This window comes from Penicillium macrosclerotiorum, assembly GCF_028827735.1.
Source record: "Penicillium macrosclerotiorum strain IBT 26536 chromosome Unknown utg000009l_segment0_segment0, whole genome shotgun sequence".
Lineage (NCBI taxonomy): Eukaryota > Fungi > Ascomycota > Eurotiomycetes > Eurotiales > Aspergillaceae > Penicillium > Penicillium macrosclerotiorum.
The window spans coordinates 343,951-355,777 of NW_026643088.1; the positions used below are offsets into that span (position 1 = coordinate 343,951).

Consider the following 11,827-nt stretch of genomic DNA (forward strand, 5'->3'; position numbering starts at 1 on the left):
CATCCATCGTGGTGTGGCGTGGTTTGTTGGTTGGTTCGCTGATCCATCTCATCCTGCTTGCATTCGCAGCCTTGCCGTAGAGCGCCCTGGTTCACTAAGAAGGTGCCATAGGGTCAGGTGACCTGGCTTGGAGGGTGACAGCGGGTGTGCCAGCACCTAGCGCCGTTGGCATCACCATCCATAATTAGATGTTCGAAAGCGGCTATGCACATATTTAATTTTTTTAAGATTAAAAATAAGAGATATGAGACTATTCATTCTCACAAGGTAAAAGTGGGCTAGTTGGATAGCGTCGAATCACAATGTACCTGTAGAGCTATCGCGCCTAAGGCGATACAATGCCGGCCAATTCCCACCCTTGGGTTTTCACCCGTTAACTTAGCATTGGGCAGTCTTCTTTTTTTGAACTTTACAAACTGTCTTTCCGATTTGCTTCTCTTTGTTTTGATCGATCGAGTAATCGTTTGGAGACTTACATACTCAAAAGATGAAGATGAGGCGCCTGAGCAGGCTTGAAAACCACCGTAGAATTAGATCTAATGATCGCCAAGTCGGAGCATATGCCTAAACCTACCCAGTGAGTCGGAGCCAAAAACCCCTCACAAAATTGCAGCGGTCTATATGGAAGCTTCCCTCGCAGAAATCATCCAGGGAGGCCACATAATCGAAGCTCGGTTTGGGTGACGGCATTCATCACTCGCAGTATGCCTGGTGTCCCAAATAGGAAATATGAACAACACGTGATAGCGCGTTGCTTGGCTCCGACGCGGCCCAGGAACGAACAATAGCGGCCGGACTCTCCAATCCACCTTACTTTTCGCGTGGATGAGTATGTGGCCAAATGGCTAACCGGGGAAGATTGCCACAGCGGACACCAGATTTGGACTTTTACCTGCACCGCGTTTTCCGAAAGAAGTCCTTCCGGTGAGTTGTGCCGCGATGTTAGCATGTTCATTTGGCTGACACAGATAGACCACTCCAAAGAGAAGTCATTACCGCAGTCGTGGAAGGCCATGATGTATTTTTGCAGGCATCTACCTCATTCGGCAAAAGCCTTTGCTTTCAACTACCTGCCGTGATCGGCAGCGGTTGTATGTATCACCAACATGGTTTTACTCGGGAGCAAGATTTAGCAGCTGACTTCTCTCTCCTCTCATCCTCGATTCTAGTGACTGTTGTTATCTGTCCCCTGCTTGCATTGATGGTGAGTAACACGTCTATGGCTTCATATAATGGCTCCGACTGACTCAAGTCACCAGGTGGACCAAGTCAATGCTCTTCAGGCTATCGGCGTACCAGTTTCAACCATCAATTCTAGTACTCCGCTGGCAGAAAGGCGTGTGATCATGGATGACATGCTTTCTGGACATCCTCGAACCCGTCTCCTCTACGTCACTCCAGAACTTTGCCAGACAGATAGCTTCCGGCGCAATCTTCAGACCGTCCACCGCCAAGGACAGCTCACCCGAGTCGCAATCGACGAAGCTCATTGTATCAGTGAATGGGGCCATGATTTTCGCCCAGCATATCAAGAGCTAGGATGGTTCAAAAAAACATTAACTGATCCCCCTGTTCCAATCACAGCACTAACGGCCACTGCCACGCCTAGGGTAAGATCAGACATTCTCACAATGCTAGGACTTGACTTCACCAAGCTCAAACTCTTCAACACTCCATCTGCGCGCCCAAATATTCATTATGAAGTGCGATATTTTCAAGAATATGTCGATGATTCCGAACCTGCAGAGGGTACTCAAATACAAAACCTCTTGTCCTGGCTGAAAGCAATTAAAACCAGACGGGAAGCCAGAATAGGCCCAGAAGAAGCAGCGCGACTCCCACCGATGTCTGGTATCATCTACGTGGGGCTACGCGTGGCCTCAGAAAATCTTGCCAGTCAACTCAATGCCGAGGAGAGTATCTCTGCAGTAGCCTACCACGCAGGGCTCACGTCCCAAGACCGGACCCGCATCCAAGCGATGTGGACTTCACCACAATCCCCTCCGCCAGAAAACAACGGGAAACCTTCACCGACCTTTTCGATCATTGTCGCAACGAACGCCTTCGGAATGGGCATTGACAATCCCCATGTACGGTTCGTTGTTCACTGGACACCCCCGCGCAGCTTTGAAGGTTTCGTCCAAGAATCCGGCCGAGCAGGGCGCGACAGCCGCGCCGCATCTTCTCTTGTATACTATGACCCCCAGGAGCGGGACCGCATCTACGAGCGCCTGAGTCGCGATGCAGAAAATGTACGCAATCGTGGCGGATCCAAGCCCTTTATTGCGGGTCTCCTCAAGAATCAGATGGCCCGGTTGGAAAGCTTCCAAAAAGTCATTCGATATTGCGAGACGGCAACGAAATGTCGGCATGATATGATCAAGGAGTTGTTTGGTGATTTTGAATTGGAAGAAATGGGTTCGCAGCAGCCATCTTCTACGCAGGGACATTTTAGAAAGGATGGCGTCCCGTTACCAGGCTCCTCGCCTTGTGACTTTGCTTGCGACTTTTGCAAAGAGGGCCGAGGGGGTCTGGCTAAACGCAAGGCCAAGCTGACCTCGGATACTCTTCATGATCTTATGATGGATCGTATGAATCACCTTTATGAGGGCTATGTCTAATGTTGAATATAGAGCGAGTACTATCTGCATTCCTATACCAGAGTGTAGTTCAAGTGGCTGGCTGTCTGTTGAGTGTCAGCTTTATTACCAGTTTAAACTAGGGCTTTAGGAGTGAAGGCTTCAGCTCTGCCGGGCGCAAAGTGAGTTCCATATGCGCTGGGTTAACACATATCCTAGTCCTGATCTCTCAGAAAGATGAATAACGGTCAAAATACATTCGTTCCAGAGATTAGCATTAGTCACAGAATCATTTTACTCCCTGGTGATCAGCTCAACAGTACGTTCCACACACATGATTTATTACCGCGCAAAAGACGTCAGAAAAGTTGAAACAAAGTAGACTCCTATGAATTTAGCAATAAGAATAGTCACAGCCCATGATGGAATTTAACCCCGCGCGAAAACATAAATCGCTTTATCTTTTCCCGACTTTTGAATGACTTCGAAAACTTGCCATTTAATTCTGATATCAGCCAGAGACAGTAAAGAACACAAGAAGAATGTGCTCTATAGAAAACTGTCAAGTTAGAGGCCAGGAGGTGGCGGAACCTAAAGAACTGTGATCAGCCAAACCATCTGGTGCTTGAATCTCCATTCCTAATCAACCAAATCAAACAAAACAGGGTCTTACCGCTCCATAGCTACCGCCTCCAGGTGGAGGGGGCGGTGGTGGTTGAGACTCTCCGGCGCCCGGGGGAGGGGGAGGAGGTGCCTCGCTTGCAGGGGGTGGGGGTGCCGGGCTTTCTGATTGCTGCTGTTGAGCAGCAGCAGCAGCTTGATAGTACTGATAATAGGCAACGTAGTTCTGGTATCCGCCGTAGGCGGCATACGGGTCAGCTGTTCCGTAGTATTGGGCGTACTGAGCACTATAGTCAGCTATGTTGGCAGGGCTGGAGGCGCTATCCTGAGCTCCAGGGCTGGCAGAAGCGCCAGACGATTGCTGGTTGTGATGACGGTTGTTATAGCGATCATATCCGCCACCGCCCCGGTCACCACGATCGTGGTAGCGATCACCGCCTCCACGGCCATAGCCACCATAGCTGTGCTGGGGCGGGTTATCCTTGAAATTTTGATACTGCTCACGGACATTGGCGAGGAGATCTTCACAGAGTTCCTTGGCAGCTTGAACGTCATTCGGGTCGGGGCCTCTTCAGTGAAAGTTAGCTGGCTAGGTTCATTCGCAAAAAAAACCAACGATCGAACTTACGCCACATGCAAGAACATCGGCTCATCACTCTCCTGACCAGTGCTGGATTCAATAAAACCAGAGCCCCGGCCCTTGATCTGAACACGACATCTCGTCTTCTGCTGGATGTGTTTTACGTATGCGCCACCCTGGCCCACAACCTGAGCGCGTAAATTGAAACCGGGAATGGGCTCAAGGTCAATGGGAATGCGCTCATCCGGCCATTTGCGCTGTAAGGAGTTAGCAACAGTAGCGTTTGGAGATAAATCGAATCAGCATGGTTTCATACACGTCCATACTCATCCCGTTCAACTTGCTGCTCGGGTTCACGTCGGCGGAACCTTCGCTCGTCGACCAAGTTCGGCAGTTCTTTCTTCATAAGGTCATCAATGAACTGCACAGCCTTGTCGAGACCTTCCTTGGTGGTGCTTGTCACATGAAGATAGAGAGGGGGATTCTGTATCGCTACGGTTAAAAAAGTTCATAGGCGCTATGGCGAAATAGGCACTTACTGCAGCCGTCGCCATGTTTTTGTCGGGATAATAGTTTCCTCGAGTGGTGACATCTTAAACGAAAGTAAGCTTCCGGATCTTACGACCAACATTAGTGTACGAAAAAGAAAGAAGGCGTACCGGCGCCGGTTTCATCTTTAATCTAGAAGTCACGCAACCGAGGTTAGCAGATGCAGCAGAGGGGATGGGAGAAACTGGATTAGTTGGCCTTGGGTAAGCTTGATCCAACCACAACAGAAAATTTAGATCCGGGGAAGTCGAGCCAAGGGGGAGGTGAAGAAAGCATAGAGGATCAATCTTGTGCTTCATGAGACGAGGAAACGTCTGGGCGATCAGTAAACGACAACAGGAGTTATTACCATCTTTTGTGTAGAACCCTTGGTCAGGGTGTATCGATTACGCAAATCGTTGATTTCAATATCCTTGATATAGTCTCCGTCCGCAACATAGACTTCGGGGTTGGGCTTGCCGGAGTCGGGGTTGCCAGGCGAATCCGATGCAAAACCAGGGGTCGACCCCTATGTGAACAGGAGAGGTAAGTATCGAATAAAGCAAGACTAGATTGAAGCAAGCGATCATTTACCGAGCGAATTGGAGGCACATCTACATGCTGGACCCCCTTCTTTGCTTGCAACTGGGCATTGATCTTGGCTGCAGCCGCGGCTGTTAGAGGGAGAAGTTCATGTGTTAGCTGTGTACAACGTGAAATCTAGCTAAGGGAGGAAGTGCAATATCCCACTTACCAGCTGCGGCTGCCGGATCATTTTGAGGCTTTGTTGAACCATCTTCCGCCGGGCTCCGCGGCTCGCGACTGAGCGGGCTGCGAGTGCGAGTAGATTCGGACTGTCTGGCGGAAGGTGATCGAGAACGGCGGTCAAATCGAGAGCGGCGGGGCTCAGGTTCGGTTTGGTCAAAGCGCGAGCGCTTTGCTCGACGGTCGTCGTCGGCCATGGTTAAAAAATGGAGAGGAGGGGCTAGTGAAGACCGTGAAGGAACAGAGTAGCTAGTTTGAAGAGGCTGGACGAATTGCGGAAAGGGAGATTGTCAGGATGCGGGTGACCGGAACCGAAGAACAAAGAGGACCCTGTACCGACACCAATTTTCAAGGAATAGAACAACTGGAAGGTCGATTAGCCAAAATTGGGGATAAATATCAATGCCTGTTGAAGCCTCCTCGAGTTCATTTTGATATCAAGCGCATCAAAAACGCATTTAATCACGTGCCAAAGACCTAAGCTAGTCCGTATTTGTGCTAGTGTTGTGTGAGTCAGCCTGGCCGAGGTCGGACCTACGACAAAAAGGATCCGGAGATCCTGGAGCTGAAGTGATTCATCGCACAACATTCGGTGCTTCTGAATCCGTCATGGCTTTCAGACGTCCATTGACGCTGTCCGCAGCGTCAGCGTCGCTGCTGTCATCAACGGCAGCTGCTGCTCGGTCTCGTACCGCTGCGTCGTTGCCTCGTTTCAACTCCGTCCGTGCCTCGTCCAGCTCGACCTCCGCTCTGGCCTACAAGGCATTGCATCGTCGGTCTCCCCTGCCTCTGCCGGTCGCCGATGCCTCTCCTCAGTGGGATGCTCCCACTGCCGTCTCCTCTATTTTGTATGAGACTCCTGTGCCTCCAACCAACCCTCCGAAGCGGCACATTCTGAACTGCCTGGTTCAAAACGAACCCGGTGTGCTATCCCGTGTGTCTGGAATTCTGGCTGCGCGTGGCTTCAACATTGACAGCCTGGTTGTTTGCAACACTGAGGTCGAGGATCTCTCTCGTATGACCATTGTACTGCAGGGCCAGGACGGTGTCGTCGAGCAGGCTCGCCGCCAGCTGGATGACCTCGTCCCCGTCTGGGCTGTTCTCGACTACACCGACTCCGCTCTGGTTCAGCGCGAGCTCCTCCTTGCGAAGGTCTCTATTCTTGGCCCGGAGTTCTTCGAGGAGCTGCTCCAGCACCACCGCGAGATCATTACTCCCGCCGAGTCTATGAAGGACGGTCAGGCCGGTGCCCACGACATCGAGCAGATCGAGTACCACCCCCGCAACCTGCCTCCTAGCCAGGCACTGCGTCACAAGCACGAGCATCTCGATGCCATTACCCGACTGACTCACCAATTCGGTGGTAAGGTCTTGGATATCAGTACCAATAACTGTATTGTTGAGGTGTAAGTACCTCATGCCCCCATTATCTGTTATTGATCCTTCTGACCACCTTGATTCCTTCAGCTCCGCCAAGCCCAGCCGTATCGACTCTTTTCTCAAGCTGATTGGACCTTTCGGCATCCTTGAGTCTACCCGAACTGGTCTGATGGCCCTGCCTCGCTCTCCGCTTTCTGAGCAGACTGAGGAGATTGAAAAGGACGCCGCCGACGTCGTTGATGCCAGCACCCTGCCCCCCGGCTAAGCGACCTCCATTAAACATTCATACCCAATATGATTTGGTTTCCGTGCTGCGTGTCCATTTGAACCATTGCAATCTTCCGTTTCATGCTTCTTTATAATTTGAAAGCAATCTTATTCTTAGCTTCAAGTTCATATGTAAAATGCAACAGTCTTTTGGCTTTTTCCGGGTGGATGCACTTGGCTCTTCCTTTTTCCCTGATAATTGGTGGATTTTCTTGCTGCGTGATGGTTTTTCAGAAGTAAACGAGACGTACCAAAATCTCAGGGACAATTAAAAAACTTCATTGGTATCTTGTAGTAAACCTCATTCCGGTAACGCCCGCAAAATATTTAAACAAGATTCATTTCCTTTAAACCCTTATTTTTGCCCCTATCCCTTTTCCTTGATAAAAAACAACGTCAACATAATTCCTTATCCGGACCCCAACAGTGGCAATTGTATCCAATTTTAACGATTGCCCTAGCGCCCTGCGCAGTTCATCATAGCCAACGCCTCCAAGAATCAGGTCTACTGGGATTCGGGGAGTGTGTGAGATACCAGGAGGTACGTCAAAAGCAAATTTGTAATTGATTCGGCCGACCGGTTCGCCCTTTTCATAGAAGGCAGTTGCATCAATTGAGGTGACAGTGATGCTAGTCTGGTTCAATGGTGAAAAAAGAACAAATTCAGCTGTGGAAGACCACAAATGAAGCTAAACACATGATAAACATTAGTCTTCTTGCATTTCTCTAGCGTTCTTGGAGGACAATGCAACTTCACGGTGATTCGTGGATATATAAAATGGAGATAGTACCGTTGCATCTTGAATGAAGTGTGGACGTTTTTGATCCTCATCATCGCCACCCTGCCCGTTGCCTGGTGACCCTGGAATTGATATATGTGGTACCGGAACATCAATCTGCAATGCCGACAGTGATTTGCCGATGTTTGGAAGGGCTGGAAAGGTTCCCTCATGAGTTCTGATTGTCACAGTTGTATTGTCGCCTAGGAAAATTAGACATAAATACCGATACCTGTTGATTCACTGAAACAACTTGCCTTGAAGGTAGGATGAAACAAGGGCCCTACCAGCTTTCACTCCATGAGTATGATTGTTCGCCAACGGACTCCATTTGAAGTCAATCATAACATTGGTATTGTTTCCGGGTACAATGAATATATCGCGACCAATGATGTGAGCCACAGCCGTATTGTTGAACAACATAAGCGCATCAATGAATGGCACTGATGCAGAATAGTTGGTTGGATTCATGAAATTCAATAGAACTGACACAGAGAGACAAGATTCCGTGGTGTCGCCCAGCTCCAGAGATGTAACTTCAGGATTGAAGCGGCCCAATGGATTTCCATAAGGAGCTATTATCAGGTCAATCGATTAGACAAGAAAACAGAATTTGGCTGAATTTATACTATCTAGTTCAATCATGAAGATAAAGAAAACATACTCTTAACGGGGACGCTGCCTTCTGCAGGGATGCCACGCACAGCAAAGCGACCCAATCCCGTTGAGACCTTTGCATCTACAGTGGCAGCAACATGTAAGACCACAGCCTTACTCCCAAAAAGCATTTCTTGGACGATCTGTGTCAACAGGTCGCTATCCGTTACCTGTAAGGGTGCATCCTTCATGGTAAACTCCACGAGCAACGCAGAAAGGCCATCGCGGTCCACTACCTGAGTCGAGTTGGCGTCTTGCCATTCTTTAATGTTCAACATCCCAAGCTTTTTACCCTTGTAGTAGACGTCTGTTAGAGCACGAACATGGGGAACTTCGACTTGGAAATTCATCTGTTCAGGCAGCGCAATCAGAACTTTGACCAAAGCAGAAACCGTCGGCTGTGCCTCAGGGGTTCCTGGCTCCGCAAATGGATCAGGGAGGGAGAAATGCGTGTCTGACATGGTGAAGTTTTTCACAAGGTTATCCAACGCATGTCCTGTGAATGGTAAAGGTATTGTGACACTATGTAAAAGGCTTACTAGCCAGCCTGGTGCGTCAGATGGCGACGATTCCGCCCCACGGACGTAAATTGTAGTCTCGAGACCTTGAATATAGCTTGAGACTAGGAAGTCCAGCGGTGAACCATCTTCTCCAGGGCATGTAGTCGTCAATTCATCAGGTAGTTTATTAATAAAGCCACTGACGCTGACATCTGTAGGCTCGCCAGGACGAATCTCGAGCTCGGCCGTTTCGGCGTTAGCAACCAAGATAGAAGGGTCCCCTGGTGAGCAGTTTGGCACAAGAATGTCAAAGCCAAGACTCGGGACTGTAAGAACAATTGGAGAATCAAACATTGCAGAAAGCAAGACATCTGCTATCATGGATCCACCCATCGCGTCGTGCACTTTAATCTTGGTAACGTTGACCTCTGGTATGGCAGGGAAATCATTTTCTGATCAAGTATTAATATGAGGTTGGAAAAATGGAGGTAGAAACAAAGACATACCTTCGAATGTGACAGTATCTGTGATGACTTGGGTTCCCATGCTAATGAGCCCCGATTTCAGATGTATCGTCGCCTTACCACGAATACTGAGACGACCTAGTCTTCCCTCTATCCAATCCATCGCAATTGAATGGATTCCTTGAATGTCACCCGCATGCAAGTCTGCCAAAAAGTCGACATGATTCTGATGGCCATTGCGAATGTTGACTTTGATGGATGGCAAAGCAGCATTGCCAACCAGAATGTTGCCATATTCCGGCAGGTATACATCGACATTTGATTCGCCTGTTTCAACCTCTGTGGCAATCCAAGTGATAAACCGACCAAAATTTCGCATATGTTTATTCTTCACGCGATTCGCATCCATAACAAAATCGCCCTGTATTCGAGCACGAACACCATCGGGTGTTGTCGAATCGATCGAAAGTGCGGTTGGTTTGAATACGGCCGCCTCCTGAGCATATTCCTTCACCGTAGCCGGCGCAGCAAATGCGAAAAACAGGATCGCCAAGATTCCAGTGGTTAACAGGGTGAGGGATATCAAGGTCGGCCATCGCACCCGGCTACGTCTCTTGGTCGCGCCGCTTTCGGACGATGTCGACCGTCGTGATACAGTTGATGGCGACCTGGATAATCGTCGCTCTGTTCCATAGGTCGCAAGATTATCGTCGCGACGATGAAGTAGGGGTGTTGATTCGGATGACAATTCGAATGATCGGCGAGGCTCATCGGGAAAAGTGGCGGTCCCTGGGGATGGGTCGGGCGAGGAAGATCGGGCCTGCCCAGTCAGTAGCGGCTGGCTTGCCTCGTCAGCCATCACGGCCAGGGATTTATTCGAAATTAATGATCACTTTAAGACTTTTCTGTATGATGACTCGGATCTTGAGAAGATGAGAGGTGGAGGAGGCAGGTTGCTCGATGACGATAAGCGCATGATAACGGAAGTGTGGAGATGGTAAGTTGACACCGTCATTCTCAGGCCGTCAGGCATCAAGGCCGGTGCCACACTATCTCCGGATTTTGAGTTGAGTCATTGCGTTTCCACTTCCTTTGCGCTCCGGTCCCCGGCTTCCCTCTTCCCTCCCCCATTGCACCTTGCACACCCAACTCCCTGTACCCTCCTACCCTCCTTAGCCCATCATGGCTAGCGGTCTCAAAGCTGCCACCCGTTATGGCGCCCAAAGTGTAACTCAATTGGCCGGCTCCACCTCTTCCCTGCGTCGAACACTCCAGGCTAATGGTCTCCGACGATTTGCCCACCAGACACAAACCACTCCTGCCACCTCCCCCTTCGCTCCTCGCCATCTCCTGTCCATTGCAGACCTGACTCCTGCGGAATTCGCTACCCTGGTGCGCAATGCCGCCTCTCATAAACGTGCCATCAAATCCGGCTCCATCCCGCAAAGCCTCTTGGGATCTATGTCGGGCAAAACCGTCGCCATGATGTTCAACAAGCGGAGTACACGTACCCGTGTGTCTACCGAGGCTGCCGCCGTGCAGATGGGTGGCCACCCTATGTTCCTTGGCAAGGAAGATATCCAACTCGGTGTGAACGAATCCCTCTACGATACCTCCGTCGTGATCTCCTCCATGGTTTCCTGCATCGTCGCACGAGTCGCGAAGCACTCCGATGTGGCCGATCTCGCCAAGCACTCGTCCGTTCCCGTCATCAATGCTTTGTGCGATTCCTTCCACCCCCTGCAGATTATCGCCGACTTCTTGACGATTTACGAATCATTCACACCCAAGGCTCACGACCTCTCCAGCCTCGGTCTGGAGGGCCTGAAGATCGCGTGGGTGGGTGATGCCAACAACGTTCTCTTCGATCTTGCTATTGGTGCCACCAAGATGGGTGTGGACGTGGCCGTTGCTACCCCCAAGGGCTACGAAATTCCCGCCGATATGCTCGAGATCATTCAGCGTGCTGGTGAGGGTGTCTCCACTCCCGGCAAGCTCACCCAGACCAATGTTCCCGAGGAGGCCGTGAAGGATGCCGATATCCTGGTGACCGATACCTGGGTTTCCATGGGCCAGGAGGAAGAGGCCAAGAAGCGTATGAAGGCCTTTGAGGGCTTCCAGATCACGGCTGATCTGGCCAAGCGTGGTGGCGCCAAGGAGGGCTGGAAATTTATGCATTGCCTCCCTCGACACCCCGAAGAGGTCAGCGATGAGGTTTTCTATAGCCCGCGCTCTTTGGTATTCCCCGAAGCCGAGAACCGTCTGTGGGCGGCTATCTCGGCACTGGAGGGCTTCGTTGTGAACAAGGGTAAGATTGTGGAGTAGGGACCAGGAGTATCCGAAAGTCGGTACTCTGCAAAACGAATTAGAGTTGAGTGGAACAGACCCGGTACCTGCAGTGCCTATATTACAAAATGAACAAAAGAAAAGCAAGCATGGGGGGCCTGACATCTTTCGGAGATCTATGTGGAAAAAAGCTTTTCGGAATGTAATTATGTTAAAAATGCCATAAACCCTCCAATCCACGTCCGAAACCGTTTCATGTCTTTTTAAGGGTTTTCGGGTTACACCAATGATGAGCTTGATTATTCCATTTTAGAGTTCAGGAGACTCGGCAAGCCTGTGACCGAAGTCCAGGCTTCCCGGCTTGCTGACTCAAGCCTTCCGACCCGGTGGAGCCTGTCGGATGCTGCACGCCACGGGAGTG

The 11,827-nt window shown here is 50.2% G+C and overlaps 6 protein-coding genes across 6 annotated transcripts; 3 read left to right on the forward strand and 3 right to left on the reverse strand.

Annotated features, from left to right (window-relative positions):
- Nucleotides 1–841: 841 nt before the first annotated feature.
- On the forward strand, nt 842–2,621 carry N7462_009301 (putative RecQ family helicase RecQ; the record flags this gene model as incomplete). Its single annotated transcript, XM_057081015.1, has 3 exons — nt 842–924; nt 973–1,204; nt 1,260–2,621. 3 exons carry the CDS (start codon nt 842–844, stop codon nt 2,619–2,621), a joined length of 1,677 nt encoding a protein of 558 aa, XP_056929852.1.
- Nucleotides 2,622–3,146: 525 nt separating this feature from the next.
- On the reverse strand, nt 3,147–5,270 carry N7462_009302 (KH domain-containing protein; the record flags this gene model as incomplete). Its single annotated transcript, XM_057081016.1, has 9 exons — nt 3,147–3,170; nt 3,253–3,769; nt 3,829–4,037; nt 4,097–4,264; nt 4,320–4,372; nt 4,440–4,461; nt 4,679–4,837; nt 4,903–4,982; nt 5,063–5,270. 9 exons carry the CDS (start codon nt 5,268–5,270, stop codon nt 3,147–3,149), a joined length of 1,440 nt encoding a protein of 479 aa, XP_056929853.1.
- A 412-nt stretch (nt 5,271–5,682) lies between these two features.
- N7462_009303 (acetolactate synthase regulatory subunit) lies at nt 5,683–6,718 on the forward strand (the record flags this gene model as incomplete). The annotated part of the gene is made up of 2 exons (XM_057081017.1): nt 5,683–6,479; nt 6,541–6,718. 2 exons carry the CDS (start codon nt 5,683–5,685, stop codon nt 6,716–6,718), a joined length of 975 nt encoding a protein of 324 aa, XP_056929854.1.
- Nucleotides 6,719–7,067: 349 nt separating this feature from the next.
- Nucleotides 7,068–7,419, reverse strand: N7462_009304 (uncharacterized protein; the record flags this gene model as incomplete). Its single annotated transcript, XM_057081018.1, has 2 exons — nt 7,068–7,355; nt 7,399–7,419. The coding sequence occupies 2 exons, from the start codon at nt 7,417–7,419 to the stop codon at nt 7,068–7,070; spliced, it is 309 nt and encodes a 102-aa protein (XP_056929855.1).
- Nucleotides 7,420–7,427: 8 nt separating this feature from the next.
- On the reverse strand, nt 7,428–9,979 carry N7462_009305 (uncharacterized protein; the record flags this gene model as incomplete). Its single annotated transcript, XM_057081019.1, has 4 exons — nt 7,428–7,702; nt 7,787–8,074; nt 8,164–9,108; nt 9,163–9,979. 4 exons carry the CDS (start codon nt 9,977–9,979, stop codon nt 7,428–7,430), a joined length of 2,325 nt encoding a protein of 774 aa, XP_056929856.1.
- A 323-nt stretch (nt 9,980–10,302) lies between these two features.
- argB (ornithine carbamoyltransferase) lies at nt 10,303–11,445 on the forward strand (the record flags this gene model as incomplete). Its single annotated transcript, XM_057081020.1, has 1 exon — nt 10,303–11,445. The coding sequence occupies one exon, from the start codon at nt 10,303–10,305 to the stop codon at nt 11,443–11,445; it is 1,143 nt and encodes a 380-aa protein (XP_056929857.1).
- Between the last annotated feature and the right edge of the window lie 382 nt (nt 11,446–11,827).